The 27,881-nt window shown below is 42.4% G+C and overlaps 1 protein-coding gene across 4 annotated transcripts in view; it reads right to left on the bottom strand.

Moving 5' to 3' along the window:
- Positions 1 to 27,881, bottom strand: part of CGNL1 (cingulin like 1) — a 124,668-nt gene that overhangs the window by 54,761 nt on the left and 42,026 nt on the right. For 3 of the 4 annotated variants that reach the window (XM_034784431.1, XM_034784432.1, XM_034784430.1), the window contains exons 2-8: positions 24,647 to 26,252; positions 23,073 to 23,167; positions 21,584 to 21,677; positions 17,353 to 17,454; positions 16,182 to 16,330; positions 15,427 to 15,562; positions 13,417 to 13,629 (exon numbers count right to left, since the gene is read on the bottom strand). In XM_034784431.1, coding sequence (XP_034640322.1) covers positions 13,417 to 13,629; positions 15,427 to 15,562; positions 16,182 to 16,330; positions 17,353 to 17,454; positions 21,584 to 21,677; positions 23,073 to 23,167; positions 24,647 to 26,233 — 2,376 coding nt within the window. In that variant the 5' untranslated portion in view covers positions 26,234 to 26,252. The remainder of the gene's footprint in view (positions 1 to 13,416; positions 13,630 to 15,426; positions 15,563 to 16,181; positions 16,331 to 17,352; positions 17,455 to 21,583; positions 21,678 to 23,072; positions 23,168 to 24,646; positions 26,253 to 27,881) is intronic. The other variant, XM_034784433.1, reaches the window with a different exon arrangement.

A 27,881-nucleotide genomic window follows, 5' to 3' on the forward strand; every position in this document is an offset into this window, starting at 1 on the left:
GAGGCCACCCGGCTGGGAGCCCGAGGAGCATGCAATGGAGAGAGCTCTGGGGCTGGAGGAACCAAGGAAGAGGTGCTGGGCTTGCTGGGCAGATGCTGCTCCTCTCTGCCAGGTCACTCGCCCCCTGCAGGAGGGGAGGCAGAAGGAGACTCCAGGCACTGGAGTGCTGTGAGGGGCTGGGGAGGGAGGCAGCAGCCTCTGGGGCTCCAGCAGGCAGAAGCTCCCCAGAGGTCCTGGGGACCCTCCCATCTGGCCCGACTCTTACCTTGCTGCAGATCTGGCCTGAGGTGGAGTCATCTCTGGTCACCGCCGCTCCCAGGGCCAGGGATTGGGGCTGCTGCTGGATCCCAACCCTGTTCATCCTTGGGCTTCGCCTTGGCTCTGGCACGAGCTGGGCTCAGCCCGGGCTGCCGCTCCGCTCCCCTCTCTCCTCCCCTGCCAGGAGGCAGCACAGGGAGGAGGAGGAGAAGGAGGCAGAGGCGGGGACAAGCCGAGGAGGAGCGGACCGCCCGGGCGCCATGTTCCCCCGTCTTCTGCAGCCGGAGCAGGGCCGCGCTACTGGCTCCCGCCTGGCGGGGGGCCGCTGCCCGTGGGAGAGCGGCGCAAATAAGCTGAGGAGCAGCCCGTCCTCTGAAGCCGCTGTCAGCGCCCACCCCCCAGGTGGAGCCGGTAGTGCGGCCCTGCCCCGGCTGCAGAGGACGGGCCGCTCCTCGGCATGCTCACGCCGCTCTCCCGCAGGCAGCGGGAAGCGGCCCGGGCCGCCCCCCCCTCAGGCAGGCGCCGGTAGCGCGGTCCTGCCCCGGCTGCAGAGGACGGGCCGCTCCTCGGCTTGTTCGCGCCACTCTCCTGCGGGCAGCGGCCACTTCCCCCCCAGCATTTTGCCGCCCCATACATTTTGCCACCCTAGGCACCAGCTTGTTTAGCTGGTGCCTAGAGCCGCCCCTGTTGTCTAGGCGCCCCCTACTGACCTCACAGAGGCTGGCCAGGAGCACCCATGAGAGCAGCAGATGGTACATTATGACTGGTAACCGTCTTTGCCAACTTGCAAAGCAGCAGACGGTACAGTATGGCTTGTAACCATCTTTGCTAACTTGCAAAGGCAAGGAACTGCAGCTGCTGCTGTGTAGCACTGTAGTACCGCGTCTGTCAGCAGCATCCAGTAGACATACGGTGACAGTGAAAAAAGGTTAAATGGGCTCCATGCTTGCCGTGCTATGGCGTTTGCTTGGGCAATCCAGGGAAAAGGGCGCGAAATAATTGTCTGCCGTTGCTTTCACGGAGGGGGGTTGACTGATGACATTTACCCATAACCACCTGCGACAAATTTTTGGCCCCATCAGGCATTGGGAGCTCAACCCAGAATTCCAATGGGCAGTGAGGACTGCAGGAACTGTGGGATAGCTACCACAGTGCACCGCTCCGAAAGTCGACGCGTGCCACGGTTCCATGGACGCACACCGCCGAATAAATGTGCTTAGTGTGGACGCGTGCACTTGACTTTATACAATCTGTTCCCAAAAATCAACTTCTGTAAAATCGGAGTAATTTCGTAGTGTAGACATACCCTCACATCGTCCTCCATCCCTAACTGCTCCTCTTAATACCTATTTCCCTGTTACCCTTGCAAACCTTCCCTATTAACCTGCCTCTTCTTCTCACTTAATACCTACTAACTAAGCAGCTTTCCTGCTCTGAAAAACTATATTAGGAAGTCTCATGTTTCCAAGAGTCTACAGGCCCCATCAGCAAAATCAGGTTGTAGGTATTTGTTAAAGAATCACAACCTGCTGGGGGAGAGGGTAGGTAAAGGAAGGGAGGGCAGTGAGTGTATCTGGAAAAAAGATGCTAAGGAGGAAAGACTAAAGTAACAAAATGTAAGGGGCTTGTCTAGAGTAGGGAAATTTACATGGCTGTAACTACACTGATGTTGCCACACCCATGCAAACGCCTCACATAACCAACTAACTACATCTACATTGATGTGGTTACACTGGTGCACATATCCCCTAAGACAGTGTTTCCCAAACTTGGGACGCCGCTTGTGTAGGGAAAGCCCCTGACGGGACGGGCCCATTTGTTTACCTGCCGCGTCCGCAGGTTCGGCCGATCGCAGGTCCCACTAGCCGCGGTTCGCTGCTCCAGGTCAATGGGAGCTGCTGGAAGCGGCAGCCAGTATGTCCCTCGGCCCGCACCACTTCCAGCGGCTCCCATTGGCCTGGAGCAGCGAACCGTGGCCAGTGGGAGCTGCGATCAGCTGGACCTGCAGACGTGGCAGGTAAACAAACCATCCCGTCGCGTCAGGGGCTTTTCCTACACAAGTGGTGTCCCAAGTTTGGGAAACACGGCCCTAAGAAAAGGAATTCAGAGAAATAAAAGGTCAGATTAAGATTGGGCTGATTGCTCTTTCTTTTACCAAATATCATTTAATTGCCAAATATAGCTACAGAGAATGGCAGGAGAGGACCAAATGTTTGGAGGCATTCATAAATATGGTAGTAAGTACAAGTCCACTATTAAAAAGTCAGAATTAACAAAGATTGCATCAGACGCTGCCTTTACTCAGGGCTTTTTTTTTTTTTTTAAATCATCACTGGGGAATTTGTACCTTTTTGCTGAGTTGGGGTTATCCAAATTCCCCAGTGATAGTTAATTAACAAAAAGAAAAAAAAGGTAATAATTGGAGTGTCCCATTAATTTAAAAGTATTAGGGAACAAGGGATTCTACACTATTTTTTTTCTTTACTGAAATCTGTGGCTCTCTCAAGCTGCCTCATTGGTTTTACTGACTTGCACTGTTCCCTATTTAAAAGTTAGCAGCTTTTCATACACCTCCTATTTTCTGTTTTGTATTTGCTGTTTGTTTAAATACAATTTACTCAGTTTCCTCCAGGCATCTTAACAGGAATTATTAAACAACACAACATGGTGAGAATGTTCTATTTGCAGCATCCATCGGAGAGATCCCATATGAGGGAACTGCAATTCTGTTTGCTCTTCAGACAGAAGCAATATAACATCAACAATTGGTGACTGCCACCATTAAATCTAACGGGTCTTCAAAATTGAGTTCAGATCATTTAAATGCTCACCCCTTTTTAGTGTGGTCATCCAAAATAGGAAAAGGAAAGCTGAGCCTGAGTCACTGAAAATTAACTACAAAGTATCACACCCACAATACAACATAAACTTATTGAAAAAAATAAAAAAATAAAAGTATACCAGAGTATTAGGGCTGGTTGAAAATTTTCTATCAAAACTTATTTACCAAGGAAAATTGGGTTTTCAATTAAACAAAATTTTCCACAAATACCATCTGCTTCCATTGAAAATTTCAACTCTTCATAGAAAAAACTAACCCCAAAAACATACAATTTTAGGTTTGAGCATACTGCCATGGCAGTAATGGGAGTTGTAGTTTTGGGGCCTTGTGTCTCTAGTTTTTTCTACGAGTTGGATTCCCCAGCTGGACTGCATCTCCCATGATCCACCATGACCTGGGACTACGATGATGCCCGGTTCTGCAAATGGGAAAATTGTGGTGCATCATGGGCGATGTAATCCAACCAGCTAGCCTGGCTCATAGAAGAGAATGTAGACATGAGGCACCCAAACGACAACTCCCATGAGACATCAGTGACATTTTCAATTTGACATTCAGACAAAATTTTTCACTTTTCATTTTTTCACTTAAAAGTTTAAATTTTCCATGGACATTTTATTCTGTGAAATTCCCTGAACCCAACCAGATCTACAGAGTACACTGAGCATGAGATACTGCATTAGTGTTCCACAGATTTGGGGACAAATACATTTTTGCAGCTTTTACCACAATTATTCCAAATGTTGTGTTGAATCTGCAAATGGGTTTTGTAAACCCCACTCATATAAATATAAAAAAAATATGGTTGTGAATTGCATCCCCATTTGAATGGGGAACTAATAAGTGTACCACTGTGTGAAGTGAGAGCCATGTATTATCTGCAACCTTGTCTTTCTAGCCACCTTACTCAATATCACACATGTGGACACTCTTACAGACCTGCGTCAGGGGGATATTTCCAAGCACAATAATATTGTATAAAATGATGCTCAAATTTCACAGGGGAAACAATAGCCTCTGCTTTCATGATGTTGTCATTCTGCCATGTGGAAGGAGAATTAAAGCAAGCAGCTTCTTTCCCCAGCTACACTAGCAGCTCACAAACTCAGTAGCAATGCTGTTACATAAACTCAGCTGCACACGCACGCACGCTCTCTCTCACACATACACTGAACCTCTATTCTAAATCCTTAGAGCTAAATTCAGTCTGAGTGCAAACATCCACTAACACCAGGACTGAATCTAGCTTTCTGACTCTATAGTACTAATAGCACATAATAAGATGACTGCAGAAGCTCTAATGAGGATCACTGTACACTCAAACTAATCATTGACAAGCATGTTGTTATCAAAAGAACATGGCAATTATATTAACATATTGCGTCTCAAATAGGAAAAAAATTATAAACTAATCTATTTTAAATATGAAACACTGTGTATGTTGTTCTGAATGATTTTATATAACCTCCAAAACAAGGCAGTAGTTTAGAGTAAGTGGATTCAAGACATCATACACAGAACAAGTGATCAGACTCGAAAAGGAAAGGTCAAATGTGAAAAATCAGTTTAGGACAAGAAAAGGTCACATCCCAAAGAAAATAATCTGTTTGCACAGACCGAAAACTCTGGAATCTTTACAACGTTCCCATGCACTTTAATTCTGGAGAAATATCAGGTCAAACTGCAAACCTTCCACAGATGGTTTAGAGGATTAGCCAATCAGCTTTGTGGGCAATTACAGATTTTAAATGGCTGGCTTGACATTAAACATAAAGAAAAATGAAAAATATCCCTGCCAAAATAAAGTGAAGAGCAGATGTGAGCCTAGTTCATTGTTTTTAATATGAATTTTGAATGTGAGGCTTTAAAGGCACAAATCTTTATTGCAAATGACTGTCCATGGTAATTAGAATGGAACTACAATAGTATGTATCTCAGCTAAAAACAGCCGGTTCTAAAATTCCATTGAATACAGCATGTACGCAATTGTGATGAAGTTTCCCTATTGAAAAACAACAACTACACCTAAGTTAGGGTTACCATACGTCCAGTTTTTCCCGGACATGTCCAGCTTTTTGGTAATCAAACCCCCATCCGGGGGGAATTGCCAAAAAGCCGAACATGTCCGGGAAAAATACCGGCTGGGCACTTCCCCTCCCGGGCTCCAGCTGCTCTGCTCCGGCGGCGCAGGGTCCGGAGGCAAGGAGGCTGCCCGAAGCTGGTAGCGCTCAGGCAGCTCGGCTCTTAAACAGAGCCGAAGAGTCAGGGGAGGAGCCCGGGAGGGGAAGTGCCCGGCCGGGAGCGCAGGGTCCGAAGGCATGGGGGCTGCCCGAAGCCCGAGCGCTACCTGCTTCACGGTTTGCCGGGCAGCCTCCAGACCCTGAGCCCCCGGCTGGGCACTTCCCCTCCCGGGCTCCAGCTGTGCTGGGGAAGCGCCGGCCAGGGGCGCAGGGTCTGGAGGCTGCTCGGCAAACCGTGAAGCCGGTAGCGCTCGGGCAGCCCTTTTCGCGTGGCTGGGAGGGAGGAGGGGGAATTAGGGCGGGGACTTTGGGGAAGGGGCGGGGAAGGGATGGAGTTGGGCGGGGAAGGGGGTGGAAAAGGGCCCGTGGAGTGTCCTCTTTTTTTATTTTTTAAATATGGTAACCCTACCTAAGGCTACATTTAAGCACCTCAGCTCCACAATAAGTAGAACTCCATGATGACAGCACTGCCCTTTAAAAGTCCTATTCTCCTGTGGGAAAATTCCTGCCTACAAGGTTCATCCAAATGAACACAAAATCCCTGTTTTAAAAAAATAAATTAAAGACTAACATCCTGCAGAAAATGAGAGATATTTAAAGGGCAGGAACATACACCATGGTAAGCTTCTGCTGTGCTCCCTCTGGACACACAGCACATGTTCAGGGAGAGATAAATATTCCCTCTCCCACTTCTACCCTGAAAGCATATACTATAAAATACTGTGGCCTTTTCTACACATAAATTTGCACTGGTATATGTAAATTGGTACAAAAGGCTGCGTGGGTGCTTATTTCAGTTTAAGGCTTATTTTGGTTTAGTTTAAACGTGTTCCTAATCCATTTAATTTAAACTGAAATAAGCATGTCCACCCAGCCATTTCCACCTGTTTTAATTAAGAGGTAAATTGGTACAACTCTGCATGTAGACAAGCCCCGAGTAAAGGTTACTGTTAAGAACATATAGTTTATTTTTCTTTTGTCCTGCATAATAAATAGATTTAGAGTGGTCCCTGGACCTAGGCAAGTAGGCCCCACCGGATGACCCAGGTTACAAACACAGGGCTTGATAGTACTTCCCTAGAAGGTGTTGGTAATTTTACCACTAACTTCACTTGGCACAGGACGGAGACTTTCCTGTAAGTAAAGCCCTGTGTGGATAAAAAATTTAAATCCATGGAGCTGCAGGGCACTGGGGTGGGCACCAGGCTCACCGGAAGCTGTGCTCTGAAAAATCAGGTCCTACATGTCCCAAATTGCGCACCCAAAATTAGTGGATACTCTTGACCTTAATTCTGTGCCTCAGTTCCCCATCTACCACCCCCTCACCTCCCAGGGGTGTTGTGAAGATAAATTAATTCACATTTGTAAAACACTCAGATACTGTAGTGATAAGCACCATTAAAAAGCCCATGAGGAAATGAATAATTCTGTCTTCAGAGCAAGGTTTGAACTGCGTGCAGTAAAAAAAGCCTAGGACCACATGATAAACAATGAGAAGAAAACAAAAATATGGAATAGCTGTTCACTGAGTACCATCCATTCTATGCATCGAATAAGGCAGAGGTCAAGTAGAATAAAAATGTATGTGATAATGTAATTAAAGACTATCATAATGCATATGCACACATTTTGACCTTCCCAGAATTGAAATGTTTCATTTAAGTTTGCTGACTCAAAACACATCAGTCATTAAGCTGCATTTTCCCATTGTGGCACATTGTCTTATGGAAGTTGTAGTTTGAGAGTCTGATGCCCTTATTCTCTCCTATAGGCTTGGCTCCCTGGCTGGGCCATATCTCCCATAATGCATCACACAACTCAGTCAGATTTAATTAGCACATTACCTAATAGGAGATAGTCCTCCAAGGTGTCGGGCCAGTAGGAGAGAATGGAGGCCAGAACTACAACTCCCATAGACAATGTGATAGGAAAATTAAGTTTAATGTTTCATGGTATGGGTGGGTTCAAAAATATTCAATCTGGGGTGAGCCCACCTTAATGAAATTTCATTTCAATTTTCCCAATGGAGAAAAGAATATTTTCCCATGAAAAATTTTGGATTTTGCTGAAACTGCATTTTCAGACAGAAAATCGTTCTGCAAAGTTAACGGCTCTCAAGTTAGCCTACCTTCAGTGAGAGTTGCCACATGGTGAACAAACATGCGAACTGCAAAGGGATTGGATTAGCAGCAAAAAGTGAAAGTATTAGCAACTGACAAGTTGTGCTAACACAAGCTATAGTCTGTACTCCTTGAAGGGCCAGCTAAATTGAGTTAAAAGCACAGCCACACTCAAGTTAAAGGTATAAGTGTGGATGGGACTCAAGTTAGGGGCAACACTTGAGTTATAACACTGTATATTTACGGTGAAAACAAGTCCCCCTAAAGTAGGATTAATTATTGAGGCAGTGTCATCTAGTCATTAAAGCTCATGACTAGGAATAATGTGACTTTATTTCTATTCCCAATTCTCTTGTTTTTCCACTTTGCAGCTTTGTGCAAATCATTTAAACTTGCACATTACTTTATAAAGTGCTGTTAGATCTTGGGATGAAAAGCGCTAACAAGTGCAAAATTTTATTGGATAGATGACAAAAATCCAGACTTCAGTAAAGGGGAACAGAAAGATTGGGTGAAAGCAAATTGAAATACTAAGAGAACCAAACCCAAGAGAAGTAGTGATGGCAGGCAGTTATAACTACATGACAAATCTATTACAGTTCTAACTGTTATTGTTTTTATTTAGGATTCCCCTCTTTTCAAAAAGAAACTTGGCTGTTTTAACATATTACTGTGCTTTTGGAGGTTACTGGTTCTTAGTCAGTCATTAACTAGAGTTTTAAAGGTATGTTTATCTCTGATCCCAGAGTGGTATGTGCTGCAACTACCCTGAATCCTCACTACATTACAGGAGGTAAGCACATATATCTAAGTACAAGATCATACAGTATTTTCCCCTCCATTAACAACTATAATCTCTTTACCAATTGTTTTCTAGTAAGTGACCACCTCAAAATAGGACAACTGAAGAACAAATGTTTTAAATAAAATCAAACCACCTGTCTGCAGCTGAATATTTTTTCTAGCCAGGAACACTTTCACTGTTTTGTGTTATATACCCAATATCATTTTCAAAACTACTTGGATTTTCATCTGGGAAAAGGAACAAAAGATTCCAGCCCAACATTCAGTGCCTGTGTTTGTAATACCTTTGTTACACAGAACACACTAAACAAACAATTTTATTTCGTAATGTAAACAGGACCTAATACTGAGCATTTAACATGGTTACAATAGCAAGATCAGAGAAAGAATTAACCTCTCAAGAAAGTTATTTCAGTGTCATATTATCTTCTTAGCTACGTATCCTGACATGCTCAGATTGGTTTACGCCAACAGTTTTGTCAAGGTCATAAGTAGACGCAAAGAATATAGTAAAATATTAACTAATGTTCTAAGCTTGTACTGTAACTTGTTGAATAAGTTTCCTCTCCATCCCCATCTTACCAAACTTAACTAGGATGAGCCATAACTATTTGTTGAGACAAGAGCCACCTTAAAATAAGTAAGCAGACACTGCTACCCTACTGATAAAGATTTAAGAACCTGATGGCATTGTCAGACAGACATACAAGACACAAGCACTGGACTTACTTTCAGATAATATGCCTGCAACAAAACATACAGTAGGTTAAGAGAGCCTCAAAAAATAAATAAATTACACTCTATATTTTCACAGGGTGTTTACAGAAAGACTGATCCTATAATCTGGACCTTGTAGACTTTGTCTAATGACTTGCCAAGATCATTAAGTAGATTTTTACATGTGCAAAAACTTTGTTTCATGGTGATGCACTTTGGAGATTATGAAATTCTATTACAGAGTCATATGTTTTATGCTTTAAAGACTCAGAAAATAAATTAGTGCAGAATTTTTAGAAAAACATTCTCCAAAGGCAAGTTAACATGGATGCATCAATTACAATTGAAGATTGCACCTCTGGAATTGCTTTTTAAACCAAGCATTACATTATTCAACTTAAATAGAGACAGTGATCTCACAAGGTAGGCAGGAACTGGCCTGCTCAGTGCTTAGACTAGAGACTCTTCTAAGGGACAGTAGGTTTTCAAGAAAGTGGTGATTGTGGCATTGTGAATCCACATGCAGCTGATTTCCCCCCAATGAAGTGTAAAATGCTACCGTAATTTCACAAAATAGTTGTCACCCACCCATTACCAAAAAGAATACTCAGTTAAAAAAAGACCCCAAAAAGGACTCTGTTTTTGTATTCTTTCTGTGTAAGACTGTAAACTCTTTGGAACAGGGATTATTGTCTTCTTCCGTGCCTCCTACTGCACTGAGCACACTGGTGGTGCTTAACAGTTAAAAATAACAAGGAAGGGGAACCCACTGGAGGTGCTGTCTTTGGAAAAGTGTCATAAAACTTACTTGACCTGCCAACATGTGATCATTAAAGTTTCCATCGGACTTTTCATAAGAGTAGCAATGTTGTCTTGTGCTGACCAAGTTCCAACTCAGATAATTACATGCTGCCTCCCTAAACTCCCACTGATATTGTTATCTATTGGGCAAAATTCTCCACCTTCTTCCCTAAACTGCTGTGTAGTGTTCTTTTGCACTATACTGCATTCCACAGCAGAGAGGACTGCATTTTAGTGGCTGGCAAAGGGATTCTTATTCCTTACTTCTACATCCCTGACCGTCATTAGAGAGATGCCATTAAATTAGTATGTGTAAAATGCTGTTTACCCTTGGATGGAGAAGTACTATAGAAGTGCAGAAGTATTATTAAATGGAAAACCAGTGTCTTCTCTTTGTCTTATTGAGAGTCTGGGAGCATTTCACTAACAAGTGAAATAATGTTCTCTGTGGCAAGTGTGACTGTCAATCAGGGACACCAAAATGAAAACTAAAGCAATGATGGGACACAAAAGTCAGGGAGGAAGGTTGTTACAGGAAAGACAATGAAGATCTTAATATAGAAACCATGAAAGGAAACCTTAATTCAATACTTAAATATCATCACACCATGATTTACCAATGATCTGGGGCAAAACCAACCATCAAATCAGTAAGCATATGTACAGAGCTGCACATGTGACAGACATCTGCCTCTGGACTCCCATCAGATTACCCTGTCTATGTTCTAACTTGGTATGAAAGACATACAAGTGGTGTGCTAGTCATGCATACTGTAAGCAGGGGCGGCTCTATGTATTTTGTCGCCCCAAGCACGGCAGTCAGGCGGCTTTCGGCGGCATGCCTGCGGGAGGTCCGCCAGTCCCGCGCCTTTGGCGTACCTGCTGTCGAATTGCCGCCGAAATCGCGGGACCGGCGGACCTCCCGCAGGTATGCCGCCAAAGGCAGCCTGATTGCCGCCCTCACGGTGACCGGCAGGCCACTCCCCGCAGCTTGCCGCCCCAGGCACGCGCTGGTGCCTGGAGCCGCCCCTGACTGTAAAAGCTCAGTACTCTACCTGCCAATCCACTTGGTATCTCCAAGAGTGGACACATTTCTGTTGATCTAGGATTGCTACAAAGATCCCTTCCTGTTTCCAGGGAAAACAGTTCCTTTTAGGGCTAGGACAAATTATAAACAACATTATTTAGTACAGGGAATGTGAGGCCAGGGATGCAACACGAAAACAAACAACCCTGTATGCACACTGATGCCTATGTAGCCCCATGTACAAGATACCAGTATTCCTTCCTCCTATGTGTAAACTATTCCTACAGTATTTACACATCTGCTTGATTCATTACATACAATAGAATGACTCTTTTCAGCAGCCTTTAATGTAAACTTCCTGTATCCTATCCTACAATGTAAATCTGTCCATGCTCTAATAATGCAAACAACACTTAAACAGGTCAACACAATTTCTCTTATATAAACTATGCTTTTCATAGTAGATGGTTGTGTATCCACCACATAGTTGTGAGACTAATAAATTGAGTCATATATAAGATAATAGTAGTCAAGATATGGAAATAACCCATTACAGCAGAGTCTATCCCCCTCGAAAGGCAAGTTATAGTCTCCTGATAGATGATCTGTCAAATATACCACAACTGGTCTTAGTCAAATGTTCTTTGCATCTGGTTTTTGCTTGCTAATCATTTGAGGAATAAAAATGCTTGTAACCATTGTGATAAACTGTTTTAGTTAAATAATAGAAAATCACTGAAAGTAAAAAGACAGAGCAGGAGGTGCCCTTAGAGCAATGAAAATGAATTGAGTTTCACTTTTGTACATCAGATTAAACTATCAGAGTCTATGCCAGGCAAGTAAAGAATAGCTATTTATAAACTACCTCTTAGCCACAGCAACCCAGTTATAGAGCTGTTTCCCAGACTGCTTTATTGTTGTACCGAACAGACTACTCATTCATTTCCTGTCATTTGCAATTACAGCCCCATAACTGAAATACAGTAAATTACTATGGAGTACCTTTGAAAGATGGTTCATTGGGGTTCAGCTGTCACAACAATTATTGTATAATAAAAAAAATGATTTTAAGAATTCCAGTTCTCTCTCTCTTTAAAAAAAAAAAAAAAAGACTAATTTACTTGAAGCAGCTCACTGTGAAGCAAATATCTCAATATAAGCATGCAGATAAAGGAAAATGACAAATTTGGTCAGCCAGACAAATTCAACAAGAGGTACTGCACTCTATAAATAAACTGATGTGTGTAAACATCTAAAATTCTCAGTTTTTAAACCATTGAAATAAATTGTACTTGTATCAAATAACAAATATACAATGCCTTTCACGTTTTCTATAAATGTCTTTTCCCCTCACACAAGACATAAAACAGAGCCTTCTTTCAAAAGCCTAATTTTATTTTCATTTTTCAGGATATTTTGGTCCAGTAATATTAAGATACCCACAAGTCACCTAGTACCAACAGGTATGTGGATCAGATGAGTAGTTCAGAGCTAACCTGAGCATTTTTGATTGGGCCTGCAAAACTATTTTGCAATCCCTCCACTCCCTAAACATAACTGATTCCTGTCTACTATGATCACAATACTATGCACAGGGTGGGTGGTACCATTTTGGGAAAGGTCAATGATATGTTTCATTTCGGAACTCCCAAACTTAATGGACACATTTGACATAAAATGAAAGAAGTGGATATCTGACACACCACCAGCCTCCTGCCATAAGAACAAAATTAAAATTTTATGAAAACATTTAGAAGCGTACAAAGTCTCCCAGTTGCTTTGTAGTCTGATAAGCTTCTGGAAGGATCCCTCTGGAGAACAGCACCAGATTCACACTTCTCAGAAAGGCTCCTGGTCCTATCCAGAAAGACCACCTTATTATCATCTTTGGTGAGCAAGATGCATTTGACAATCTAAAGGTAACCCTCAGTGTTTCAGTCATGCCATTGGGTCTACCACATCTTTCTGTCAGACACTCTCTTTCACAGTCTACAGAGAAGCAAAATTAAGCAAGTGGTAAATAATTGTTTGACTTTGGGTCAGAATTTCATCTATTGTAAATCAACATAGCTCCACAGAAATTAGTGAAGTTACACTGATATACACCAGCTCAGGGATGGCCAACCTGAGCCTGAGAAGGAGACGGAATTTACCAATGTACATTGCCAAAGAGCCACAGTAATAGGGCAGCACCTCCCGCCCACTGGCAGCCCGCCGATCAGCGCCTCCCCCTCCCTCCCCACACCTCCGGATCAGCTGTTTCCTGGCACGCAGGAGGCTCCAGGACGGAGGGGGAGGAGCAAGGGCATGGCAGCTTCAGGGCCTGTGGCAGAGCCAGGGGTTGAGCAGTGAGCACCCCCCGGCACATTGGAAAGTTGGCGCCTGTACCTCCAGCCCCGGAGTCAGTGCCTATACAAAGAGCCGCATATTAACTTCTGAAGAGCCACATGTGGCTCCGGAGCCACAGGTTGGCCACCCCGATCTACCTCAAAACTTTAACTATTTATTGTGCTGAGGTCAGAGCAGGATTTGAAAGCATATAATCCAAAAAGCCTGGCATAAGTTAATTTTTTCCTCACAAAGATGCATTGTCACCATTAAGCTCACCTTTCTTGCTTCTTCTAGAGCCTCTCTTAGATTCTGAAGTTCTTTGTCATGTTGTTCTTTAAGTTTATCTATCTCCAGGTCATGGTTAGATACTTCTTCTTTCAACGCTCCTTTTAGAGCAGTCAGTTCCCGTTCTCTTTTTCTCAATATTTCTTCTTGTTGTTCTTTTGTCATGAATATTTCTTGCAGATCCTGCTTCATTTGCATCAGCTCCTAAAAACATTTAGAAAACCCTCAAATTAAAATACCTCTTTTTTATCTGGTTCTAGCAAATGGATATTGGAAAGCGCATAATCAGTTTCTATACAACTATGGTGTTTCAGTTACAGGATATGATATAAAATATCTTCTCCTTGGTTCAGTTGTGTCATCTCAACTGGCTCTGCTGCTTCTCTTGCAGGCCTTGCTAATGTTCACACAGAGCACAGTAAATCTCCTAGATGTTTGTTGGTGGTTGGGTACTGCTCTCCAGATCTCTTTTCTACTCCTCCTGCATGTTTTTGTTCTTACATATTTTTGTTACAGCCACCTCCGAAGTAACATTTTCATTTATTAATCTACATGCATATTTAAGCAACAATGTGCTTCTTACTTGCTTTGCTGTGGTCAGCTTTGCTTTATAGTCTTGTATTAAAAGAAATGTGCTCTAGTAGATAGAGCTTAACTCTATTCCTGGATCATCCCCAGATTCACTGTAACTTTGGATGAGTCACACTTACCTTTTTATTCCATTCTGTATCCCTCATTACTCCAGTCTGTAAAACTGGGATAAGGCTTACCTGCATTGTAGGGATGATATGAGGCTTGAACCATTTTACAAATATGAATTAAGATCCTTCAATGAAGGTGCCACACTCATTCACTACAGCAGTGGTCTCCAAAGTGGGGTGCCAAAGAGGATCCTTGGGTGTGCATGGCAGGAGGAGCGCTTTTTTTCTTTGTCCGAGCACCTTTTTTTTTTTTTTTTTTTTTGCTTTGGCAAAAATGGTAGAGCTGGCGCAGCAGAGGGTGCGTGCTCAAAATTTTTTTTACTGATAGGGGTGAGCGATCAAAAAAGTTTGGAGACCACTGCACTACAGGGCTGAGGTGGGAGCCCAGACTGTAGGTGTTTCTCTGTTTTCTTTTCTATCAATGTAAAACTAGCTTATAAGCTGCATGCTAAAATCCTCAGAAAATAAAAGCCATGATGAAGGACATAATTGGCCTGAAAGATTACTGTGCTGTATCTGTCACACCACAGATTGCATGTGTGTTTTTCAAATCAGTTAAATGAAGGTTTCAGAGTAGCAGCCGTGTTAGTCTGTATCCGCAAAAAGAAGAACAGGAGTACTTGTGGCACCTTAGAGACTAACAAATTTATTAGAGCATAAGCTTTCGTGAACTACAGCCCACTTCTTCGGATGCATATAGAATGGAACATATATTGAGGAGATATATATACACACATACACCTGTTTATGCTCTCTGTATGTGTGTATATATATCTCCTCAATATATGTTCCATTCTATATGCATCCAAAGAAGTGGGCTGTAGTCCACGAAAGCTTATGCTCTAATAAATTTGTTAGTCTCTAAGGTGCCACAAGTACTCCTGTTCTTCTTTTTGTAGTTAAATGAAGGATATCTTTAGCTCCCAGGAGTTTTACTCAAGCCATTTTCTGCTCATCAGAGTCTTTTCTATTGAGAACTCTAGCAGATTTGTTTGGACGATTTTTAAAACTGCAACAAAATACTTTACATGGAAGTTACTATGTTTTCTTAGTCTGCTGTGTCTCAGTAGTGTACTTTCATGTCCTATAAAGAGAGCACTGACCACAAGTTGAAAGATAAATGCCAAAGCAGTTCATATCTCATTCCAGAGTCCTCTATATAAAGGGGAAGCCAATATCTACTAGCTGACAATCTTTAACATTAGATACTTGTTTCCACAACTCCCATTCAATGGGACATAGATACAACTGTTCAGGATATCCTCATGCACACTATTCTTGAGCTTTTTTTATTACTAACCTCTATCAAAACCTCTTTCTCTCCATCCACAGCATGCTTTGCATTATCCAATTCATCATGCATTTCAGAGAGCTGGTCTTCAAGGTCCCTGATTTCAGTCTGGTGTTGTTCCCGCTCCATCTTCACTTGAAAAAGTCTCATCAAGGGGGGAAAGAAATGTTTAGGTTTATAGTGGTGTTAAATTGTTTTTCAGGTACCATAAAACTCTGCTCCCACTCTCCCAGCCTGGGATGGGATCAAATGAGGCAATAATAGTGGAAGCTGTGCAGGGCATATTGGTCATCCCCCCCACAAAGGAGGAGAATGAGACTTTGTCTTCACTCTAATGGAAAAATGGGATATTCTCTTATGCAGCAAATATGCACATGTGGAATACTGAACTTTATTTTAGACTTAATGTTTTTCATTGATAACATTGTTGGCTGTAGTGCTCATGCATTTCTGTGTTTTAAAAAACCTACCTGTACTGGATGACCATGCAGTATAAGTACAACCCGCATTAAAACTAATATTAAATTTTTTTAAAAAATCTTAGTTTTGCCTCAAATACCCCCAGATGGTCAGTTTTGAGGTAGTAGTTTAAACACTTCAGGTAATAATAAAAATAGCATTACTTGCTATTGTATTGAATTAGTGTCTTCTAAGCATAAACTTGGGGGGTGGGGGCAGAAGGTGGGAGGGAGTGATAGATAAATTTAATCTGCAGTATTTAATAGAGGAACAAACTCCACAAAGGTTTTCTACAAGAAACTCACTCCTCTAAGTTTTGCCTGAGTTCCTTCTCACTTTCTCCTAGACGCTTTTTTAAGGCATCTTTTTCTTGTACACTTTTGTCAAGTTGTTGTTGTAGATCTTTCAGAGTTGCTCTTGTAGTGTCTCTCTCTTCTTTGGCATTTTGCTGATTCTAAATTGTACACATTGAAAGTATTAAGCTGAGGTAAAATGCTAACAAAATTAAAGGCCTTGTTTTTAAAGGTATGAAAAGATTCACTCTCAATACTTCATTCTTTTTCAATTACAATATTAAACTACTTAGACTATGAAATCTCATAACAAGACCTGTATTGGAGAAGATAAGCATGGCTTCTGGACTCTTATTAGAAATATGAAAAGGAAAGGCATCTCAGTATTAGCCAGTCAGTCTCCACTACACTGATCGCTATCACAGACTTAAAGCACACTATAATCTATTACAACTAAATTGCCTCCATAGTCTCTTCAGTGCTTTTTAGCACTTAACCATTTCAAGTTCCAGATTGAAAACGAACGCTATACCTGTTTTATCAGTAACTACATGAATTAATACAGTATATCTCCTATGCCAAACATGTCTCACCATAGTTACAAAGATTTTTTTAAAGCTTTAGTTTTGCAGCTATTTAAGAAAGTTTCACTTATGTAATTCTCCATCATGGCATCCAAGGGCTATGTGAAGCAAACAATGGGGAGAGATTATTTTTAGAAAAGCACACTCTTTAAAAAAAGAAGAATCTTCCATATAAGCAAAAGTGTAACTATATGATGCAAAATGATCACACTTGTCTGATATATTAAGCACTTATGCAAATTCCACTCACTAATATGAGAATATTAGCATGATTTACCGTATATTTACTGATATATAAATAATGATTTTTTTAAAATGTAGGAATTATGAGAAACCCACAGAATCTTCTAAGTCTTGAGCTCATAACCCCAGCAATATTCTCTTCACATAAAAGTTCCAAAATTCAAAGCCCCATATTACATAAGCACACAAAGCATTCACAGTCATTAGTTTAGGGACAGAATGCTTACTGGGAAGTTTAGCATAAATCTTACATAAAAGAAAATGTTAGCTTTATCAGGTTGATTGTCACTTGTTTAGAACATCACATTTGCAATAGTACTTCTATTCTTTATAATGTAAGTAACAAAATATAATACCCTAATTTCTAGATCCAGCTTTTTCTGTAGCTCTGCAACCTTGCTCGTTAGCTCTGTTTTTTGTTCCAGCAATGCTTTGACTTCAGTTGAAGAATTAGAAACCTACAAATAAACAGAGATGTTTAATCCTAAAAGTCCAAGATATTATTTTTTTTATTTCCTTTTAAAACTTAAATTAAACCACTGACAGAACTAATAAAAAACATAGTGATAATTTGTTTTTTATAATTGGCTGATGTGATTAGGTCCTATGATGATGTCACTTGAATAGATATGTGGACAGAGTTGGCATCGGGCTTTGTTACAAGGATAGGTTCCTGGGTCAGTGTTTTTGTTCAGTGATGTGTAGTTGCTGGTGAGTATTTGCTTTAGGTTGGGGGGTTGTCTGTAAGCGAGGACAGGTCTGTCTCCCAAGATCTGTGAGAGTGAGGGATCATCTTTCAGGATAGGTTGTAGATCTTTGATGATGCGCTGATTCCCTATAATCATCATAGGACCTAATCACATCAGCCATACCATCAGGGGTGCATTCACCTGCACATCCACCAATGTGATATATGCCATCATGTGCCAGCAATGCCCCTCTGCCATGTACATTGGCCAAACCGGACAGTCTCTACGCAAAAGAATTAATGGACACAAATCTGACATCAGGAATCATAATACTCAAAAACCAGTGGGAGAACACTTTAACCTGTCTGGTCATTCAATGACAGACCTGCGGGTGGCTATCTTACAACAGAAAAACTTCAAAAACAGACTCCAACGAGAGACTGCTGAGCTGGAATTGATATGCAAACTAGATACAATCAATTTAGTATTGAATAAGGACTGGGAATGGCTGGGCCATTACAAACATTGAATCTATCTCCCCTTGTAAGTATTCTCACACTTCTTATCAAACTGTCTGTACTGGGCTAGCTTGATTATCACTTCAAAAGTTTTTTTTCACTTACTTAATTGGCCTCTCAGAGTTGGTAAGACAACTCCCACCTGTTCATGCTCTCTGTATGTGTGTATATATATCTCCTCAATATATGTTCCATTCTATATGCATCCGAAGAAGTGGGCTGTAGCCCACGAAAGCTTATGCTCTAATATATTTGTTAGTCTCTAAGGTGCCACAAGTACTCCTGTTCTTTTTGTGGATACAGACTAACACGGCTGCTACTCTGAAAAATGTAATTCTTATTCAACTCCTTGCAGCTTGCTCAAGGCATATTTCCAGTAGCATTGAAAACATCTCAAAAGAACTAGGTGTGTGTTGTATAGCTCTAAAAAACTAAAACCCAATGAACAACAATTGAATAAACCACTAATACTTCAGGCAAAATTCCACTCTCAGATTACTTTGTGCACCTTTGACAGACATCAATGGGAGTTGAGTATATGGCTCTGAGGGCAGATTTTGGACAGATACTTTTTATAATTATTCACTTGTGTTTTATATTTTCAATCTGATTCCCTATAATCTAAAATAAAATAAATTGATAAGGTACTTCAAATTCAGTCCTCTGATCAATAACATGGTAACAAATAGGCTTTTTTCAGGTTTCTTTTAGAATTAAAAAAGCACAACTGATATCTTGGCAGGTAATAGTAACATTTATTTTTTGAATATGCAAACTGTCAAATTATGTTATTGCACTATTGCTTTTAAACAACATCCTAGACAAATTCTATATTTAAAACACACACAGCAGAAACAGCAATTCATGCCATTGTAATGAGAGGAGATTCAGCATTCTTTTCAACAGCAATAAACAACAACCTTTCCTTTAACACAATCACCTTTCAATGCATATGAGACATCAGCAGGAATTACTTTTAAGAGTTCACACAAGTCTCCTCTCTCTCCCACCATATAGACACAACCACTGGAAAATACCTTCAGTATATCACAAACACCCACCCACAGCATGGCCGGATTAACCTTTTAAACATATTTGTGGGCCCCCAGGTAGGCAATGGAGCATGGCATGGGGACGTTAGTTCCAGAGCGAGGGGCTGGCCAGAGGCAATGGGCATGGCATGGACACCATTTACAAACCGGCAGTTGCCAGACACACAGTGGCCCCCCTTCTCCTCGGGGGCAGGCCCATGCTGCGCCACACAGCACCCACGGCCAGCACCGGAACACCCCCGCCTCCCGATTCCCTATGGCCAGAGCCCCCCTGGATCCACTATGCCGAATACCTCCCCCAACCTCCCCACAAATGCACAGCATCCTGCACAACACACCCTTGCCCAGCGCCCCTCTGCCCACAGCCCTACCACCAGCCCCATCCTTAGGATTTATGGGGCCCTATGCAGTATTATTAAACTGGTGCCCCTATGCCCAACTTGGGGCACAGCCACCACTCCCGCCCGCGGACCCCCAGAAGAATCCCCACCCAATGCTAACACACACTGAGCTTCATACGCAGCAGACACTGCGGCAGCCTGGGCTCACAGCCCGGGGGGAGGGACGAGGCACCTGCCCCGCCCAGGCTCCCTCAGGACCCACTTGCCTGGAGGGGCCCAGCCAAGCCCCACATTGTCATTCCCCGCCACCTGGCTGAGACTGGCCAGGCTTCTGCACCAGTCCCAGGCGGCTCAGCTCTGGGGAGACAGGTGGGGCCCCACAGATGGTGGGAAGCAGAGACTGCCCGGAGCCGGAGGTGCACTGGGATCCAGACAGGGGACAGAGAGGAACAAGGGGGTGGGGCCACGGGGCAGAGAGGAGCCCTCGGCCTGAGGAGCAGGTGATGGGCAGTGGAGAGCCAGCAGGCTGGCGGGGTCTCGGGATGCTGTGCAAGCGGAGCATGCCCCTTCTGAGCATGGGCCACTGGCGCCATTGTAAACCCAGCACTGACCCACAGAGGTATTGACAACATAACCTTCAGACAGTAGTGAGGTATCCTAATGTTACTAGGGTTGCCAACCCTCCCGGTTTCACTGGGAGTCTCCCGGAATCACACCCTATATCCCAGAGGCTACTGAAGCCAAACCAGGAGATATTAGGCACTGAAAATTCAGAGGCACCACGGAGCTAAGACAGGCTCTCTACATGCCCTGGCTCCGCACCGCTACCGAAAGTGGCTGGCATGTTCCTGCAGTCCCGGGGGAAGTGAACAGGCAGCTCCACACACAGCCCCCGCCCCCAGTGCCGACTCTACAGCTCCCAGTGACCGGGAACTGCGGCTAATGGGAGCTGTGGGGACAGCGCTTGTGGGCGCTGGCAGCACATGGAGCCGCCTGACCCCATCCCTGGGGCCGCAGTGATGTGCCAGCCGCTTCTGAGAGTGGTGTGGGGCCAGGGCAGGCAGGGAGCCCGCCTTAACCCTGCTGCATCGCTGCCCGAGGTAAGCACCTCCCAGCCCGAGCCTGCACCCCTCATCCCCTCCCGCACCCCAACCTCCAGCCTGGAGCCCCCTCCCCACACCCAAACTCCCTCCCAGAGCCCGCACTCCTCACCCTCTCCCACGCCCCAATCCCCTCCCCAAATCCTGAGCCCCCTCCATCACTCAAACTCCCTCTCAGAGCTTGAACCCCACACCCCCTCCTGCACCCCAACCCTCTGCCCCAGGCTCAGCCCGGAGCCCCCTCCAACACTCTGAAACCCTTGGCCCCACCCCCCAGCCCACACCCCCTCCTCTACCCCAACCCCCTGCCCCAGCCTGGTGAAAGTGAGTGAGGGTCGGGAAAGCAAGTGATTGCGGGGGGGGGGGGAGAAGAGATGGAGTGAGTGGGGTGTGGCCTCAGAGAAGAGGTGGGGCAGGGCCTCAGGGAAGGGGCAGGGCAAGGGTGTTTGGGTTTGTGTGATTAGACAGTCGGCAACCCTAGTTACTCCTTAATTTGGGTCTCCGACACACAACTGCAAAATGTACTTAGAGATGTCCTACATGGCAGATTCCTCTACTCTTACATTTAAAAATGTATGTAAACTTTCACAAAGACCCCAGTCCAGCAAATTACTTAAGCACGTGCTTAACCTTAAGCACAAGTAGTCCCACTGAAGTCAATGAAGCTATTCACATGCTTAAAGTGCTTTGCTGGATCAGGGCCATAGTATACAAATCCAACTTGTAGCTTTTTTTGCATCTTTTCAAACTCATCTACTGTGTGTATTACGCACACCCTAGTCTCCTTTTACAAACCATGTAAACGGTTTTAGACAATGATACGCAGTTCTGTACTTTACTATTTTATAGCTATGAAACACACAAACAAAAGTGATTTGATTATTTACTTGTGCACTTCCAGCAGCTCTTGACTTTAAAGTCTGGATCTTCTCAAAAACCAAGTTGACCTTCCTCTTTGTGGCATCATCATTATCAGTGCTTCTGAAACATGGACACAATGTAAGTAAACAATGCAATGATTTAGGACACCAACTATTTTGCTCTGGCTGGAATAAACCTCAAGCATGCAAATTATAATAAAATCAATTAGGAGCAAATTAAAAATAAATTTTAAACTACTATTCCACAAAGACTTTAAATAAATTATTAAAAAATTTTAATTGCAAATATTTTCTGGAAAATTACTTGACTCTTTTATTACAATTCTGAGCTGAAGGCCAGTATAGCAATGATGGGTGTTCTGCACATAAGTTATTGAACAAGCTGCCTGAAACTTTTAACACAATAAAGTTTAGGTCCCTCATAGTCCTGCCTGCTATGTCCCAATTGTCACAACACCCTCATTCTGTGATATCACAGCTACCAGAAACTCTGCTAAATCAATAGCCTAAGAGGCTTGAGAGGTGGCGTGCATAGAAATGTTAAGTATATTGTGTGGGTTAGAAATTCTCTGCCCCCTGCCCTTTTTTTTAATTGGTTACTTTCAGAATAGACAACATCAAAAAAAATGTGACAATCTTTCACCTGGAGAAGGCACTTGATGCAAAGGACAAGGGGAACTTACCTCAGACTTTTAGGTGTACAGTCCACCTTTTATACACCAATTTAGAAATAGTTTCTGTGCTGCTCAATTTGTGTGTTGTGCTTTTAAATGTTTTCTGAACTTTGACACCACAGGAGATACACTTGGTTTTTTTTAAATTAACCAACCCACAAATTTATTTTTAATTTTTTAAAAAGTATATTTAATCTGATCCTGAACAATATACAGCGTACAAGTTCTGATTAGATGGGAATTTTCAGATCCTTTGTAACGTTCAAGGACATTGCTGAGCTTCAGAATAGTGAAGTAGTATAATTTTTAATTAATCTATCCATTTTGGTTTACAGTCTAATTTTAACGACAGTGTATTTAATTTATAACTTCTTTAAGAAAGAAGGATTACATCATCCATCCATCCAATACAAGGTAGTGTTTTACTTAAGACAGTGGTCTCAGTGGCAACTAACTCTGCATAACAAATCAAAGACGTCTGCATTGGATACGTATAGAACTATATTTACAGACATTTTAAAAGTTGTTTTTAAATAATTTTCTTTTTTTTATATATTCATATTAAGGGTGAAGTCTCCACAGTAATTTTTCAGCTACCATATGCTGCTACTTAATTGTTCTCTGTGCATCACGATATTTTATGTTGAATATAAAACACATAGGAACAGACTGCTATGGGGATTAGGAATCTGAAAAAGATCCAGAAGATTACAGGTACATACTTCAAACAACCAAACAACCTCTCCCAAAAAATTAAATGAAGATCCTCAAGCTGGTACAATCTCCAATTTCTACTATAAAAGTTAATGAAGTTTACTAACCCTTCCTTAAGGTAATTGTAAAGGATCTGCTTAGCTGTCTCCTCATTTGTTTGTTGCGTGAGATCTTGTTGGCCCTTTAACAGATCAGGAGTTGCCTAAAAACACAAGGCTGGATATCAAAATACAGACTCTTTCAATGATTTGCTTCCCACTTTTGCTTCTGGGCTTTGAAATTCTCCATCCTATATATAGTAGAACCTCAGAGTTACAACACCTCAGGAACAGAAGCTGTTCATAACTCTGAAATGTTTGTAACTCTGAACAAAACGTTATGGTTCTTTCAAAAGTTTACAACTGAACACTGGATTTAAAACAGCTTTGAAACTTTACTATGCAGAATAAAAATGCTGCCTTTAACCATCTTCATTTAAATGAAACAAGCACAGAAACAGTTTCCATATCTTCTGAAACCTTTAAAAAAAACAAACTACTTTTTCTTTATATTTTAGAAGTTTACGTCTAACACAGTACTGTACTGTACAGCAGTGCTTCTCAAAGCCAGTCCGCTGCTTGTTCAGGGAAAGCCCCTGGTGGTCCAGGCTGGTTTGTTTACCTGCTGTGTCCGCAGGTTTGGCCGATCGCGGCTCCCACTGGCCGCGGTTCGCTGCTCCAGACCAATGGGGGCTGCGGAAAGGGCGGCCAGCACATCCCTTGGCCCGCACCGCTTCCTGCAGTCCCCATTGACCTGGAGCTGCGAACCGCAGCCAGTGGGAGCCGCGATCGGCCGAACCTGCGGATGCGGCAGGTAAACAAACTGGCCCGGACCGCCAGGGGCTTTCCCTGAACAAGCGGCGGCCCGACTTTGAGAAGCTTTTTGCTTTTTTGGGGGGGGGGGGGGGTCACTGCTGCTGATTATATACTTCTAGTTCCAAATGATGTGTGTGGCTGACTGGTCAGTTTGTAACTCTGATATTCTACTGTAGCAATTTTACCAGAGAAGAAGTTCATTGAGGGTATGAGCCAATGCTCACTGAAGTCAATGGGAGTTTTCCCATTGACTTCAGTGGGTTTCAGATCAGTCCTTATAAGTGAAAGATACAGTGTGCTTGTTCTTACTCTGACAGTCGTAAAAAATGTCACTGATCTTACTATAAATCTTACTACTTAAAATTACCAAGTACTTCTTTGGGGCCATTGAGAGAAACAAGCGTACTACAATGCAGCAGACAGGAGAGACACCTGTTTAAAAATATGCACATTTGGACCTTTTCCTTAATGTTATTATTTGCTGCAGTGAGTATGTTTTAGGCATCACTAACACATTTCTTTTACAATAACACTCCTAATTCCCACCCTTCTCCCTCCGCCAAACAGGAATGTGACTCTGTTCCTTAAACTTGGCTTTCTACAGCCTCACCCAGAGAATAACTGTTTACATTTACTGTTATTGAAACCCATCCTGCAGCTCTTCCTGAGGTCAAACTTCCACTAAACACCATGGGAATTTGGTCTAAAGATAAACTGCAGGATTTGACCCATAGAAAATGTGCATTTTATACAGTGTACACCAGACAGCTTTGACTTACACAGTGCAGGTAACTTAAGAGACAACATGTTTCATATTGAAAAGTTACCTGTGTATTTGGGGCAGAAGAATGTGTTTTTATTAAGATCTTCTTTGTTCCTGGGTCGGGCGGGATTGTAATTCGATTTGGCAACAAGAGAGTAGAAGTTACTGTTTTAACTTCCTCTTTTTTATTCTGTACCGGAAGTGTGGATGACCTAAACATCAAACTCGCTCCATTAACTTTATTTTCTTTATGATATTGCAATGAATTGTAATGGTTGTTCTGAATGTCTTGAGCAGTCGGTTGCAGTTTGCTGACAGTTTGAGCAGCAACTTGTGTATCAGGGGAAGGCAACTTTTGTTCAAGAGATAATTGTTTCTGAAGGCAAATTTTTGATGGCCTTAGCAAGTGCTCAGTTGATTTACCCAAATTTTTACTAAACTCATCTAAGTAATCTGAATTCACCTCCAGGCCTAAAGACAGTACACTGTCGACACTTTTTGATCTTTTACGATCATCTGGGTGAATTCTGTTCCTTTTTCCTGATCTACCTCTTCTCTGTGGACCAATTTTCCTATCAAACTTTTCAATTAGTTGATCAACTGCAGGAATTGAGCCAGTATCAATATCACGGCCTGTTCCAGGCAAAAATGGGATATACCTTCTGTTTTCATGTCGATTAACATTGTCTGCATAGATAGCATATTCTTGGTCATCAAGTAAAAACTTATACAAGGAATTTGCAGAAGTTGGAGTGGTTGCTGAAGACGATGATCTTCGTGACCCATCCAATACTGATCCAGCTGAATCTTGTCTGCTGAAAGAAAGAACATCTGGTCTACTTTTCCTTGTTTCTGGTTGGCCAGTTGGGCTAACATGTGGGGATCCTCCACTAGATGAAAGGGACTCAAATACATGCACTTCATTTGGAGTGCTAGTGACACTGGAGCACTTGGACACATGCTTATTTTGGTCTTCCACTGCTATGGACCTGTTCAAATGTATTGTTTTCACATTTGATTTGGCTGACTCCACAAGCTGTGGGGTTTTCTGTAGGGTCACTACTTTAGATGAAGAAGTCCAAGGCTTTGTTTCAATCTTGCCTTCATCTGCAAGAGATTTAGACTTATTGCACACAGAAGATTGGTAGCTATCCAAGTTCAAGTTATTTTTTTCTGGATCATAAGGCTGTAAAAGCTCAGGATGCCTTTGAAAGTTCAACAAATTGGAGGGTTTTAATGTTCCATATTTAGAATCTGAGACTCCATTCTCTCCTTCATTGATATTGGTTTGCTTTAGGCTTTTAAACATACTGGGCTGTGTGGACTGTGTTCCAGGAAACTTTATTTCTTCATTATTTTTCTCCCCCAATTTAAGAGCAGTATTGGAGTTTGGAGCTGACCTATTAATTGTCTGAGATGCAACCTGCAGCCCATTTTCAGATAAAGATGGGTTTTCTGACAAACACCCCTCTGTGTTGTTTAGCACTATGTAGGGATGACCATCGATTCCTTGGACCCTAATACTGACACCATAAGATCCAGGCTTGGAGTGTTGTGTATTTCTAGCTTTGTGTGTCTCATCATTTGCAAGCTTGAGATGAACTCCACAGTCCCGTTGCACATGCTTGAAACCAGCACAATATGGCTCCATGATTAACACAGGTTTTCAGCTATGAAAAAAGACATACAGATAAGATTTAATTTTGATCAAGTTTGGTTAATTAGAGAAAATGTATGTGACGTTGCACTCTATATGATTTTATGAAAATATATTAATGAGTGAGAATATAATGTAACTGGAATATGCTTCATGCAAAAGGTCTCTTGTAAAGTATCATTACAAAGCTTATAATCTACTGAGTGTGTTCATCCTATTTGTATGAATGTATCATTCTTGTATCTGAAACTAGAAATACGAAATATAACTCTGAGGCCGATTGTAATTATGCAAAGTGTGGTTTGGAATCTTGATGGCTCCCATTAACCAGGACAATTGTCTGTAGATGGCTCTGTTTTACTTGTAAGTCTTCCTGTATGTGTGTGCGCTGGCAAGTGGGTAATGAAGTCTTACAGTGACATGTGATCACATCACCCGAACTGGAATCCATCTTTAACCTGGTGCTTTTCCATTTAGAAGTGTGGGTGGGGGACCTAGAGAGACAAAAGATTCCCGCCTTGTGCCAAAGCTATATAAGGGGGTGGAACAGAACAAAGGAGGCTGCAATCATGAGAAATCCCCTATCTACCACCTGAGCTGGAACAAGGGCTATACCAGGGGAAAGGATTGTGCCCAGGCTAGGAAGGTGTCCAGTCTGTGAAAGAAACTTATTGAAACATCTCTGAGGGTGACATTTTATCTGTATTCAGTTTTATTACTGTATTAGGTTAGACTTGCGTGTTGTTTTATTTTGCTTGGTAATTCACTTTGTTCTGTTTGTTACTACTTGGAACCACTTAAATCCTACTTTCTGTATTTAGTAAAATCACTTTTTACTTATTAATTAACCCAGAGTATGTATTAATACCTGGGGGAGGGGGGTGAGACGACAAACAGCTGTGCATGTCTCTCTATCAGTGTTATAGAGGGCAAACAATTTATGAGTTTACCCTCTATAAGCTTTATACAGGGTAAAACAGATTTATTTGGGGTTTGGACCCCATTGGGAGTTGGGCATCTGAGTATTAAAGACAGGAACACTTCTTAAGCTGCTTTCAATTAAGCCTACAGCTGTTAGGGGATGTGGTTCAGACCTGGGTCTGGGTTTGCAGCAGGCTGGCGGGTCTGGCTCAAATCAGACAGGGCACTGAAGTCCCAAGCTGCCAGGGCAGGAAAGCAGGGGCAGAAGTAGTCTTGGCACATCAGTTGGCAGCCCCTAGGGGGTTTCTGTGATCCAACCCTTCACAACGTACATGCTGACCAAAAATCACAATACTTATTTTTACTAATAAGAAATAAGAACACCGATCATTTACATAACGTTTCCCTCTGTAGAGCTGGTGGAAGGAACAATTTAAATACAGAGAAAATGAAGCACAGAAAATAGAATGGTTTACACAAGGTCTCAAAGCAAATAAATGGCAGATAAGGACTAGAACCCATGTTCCTTTACTCCTAGCCCACTGCTTCATACTCTGGACCAGGGTAGTCAATTACTATTTGTCAAGGTCCAAATTTCTTGGTCAAGGTATAGTCAAGGTCCAGATTCCAGAGAAACCTTTTTCACACCACAATCATCATCATCATCATAAGCAAATAAAAAGATTTAAGCATCTGGAGCTTTGGATTTGGCCCATGGTCC

Source organism: Trachemys scripta, chromosome 10, assembly GCF_013100865.1.
Source record: "Trachemys scripta elegans isolate TJP31775 chromosome 10, CAS_Tse_1.0, whole genome shotgun sequence".
NCBI lineage: Eukaryota > Metazoa > Chordata > Testudines > Emydidae > Trachemys > Trachemys scripta.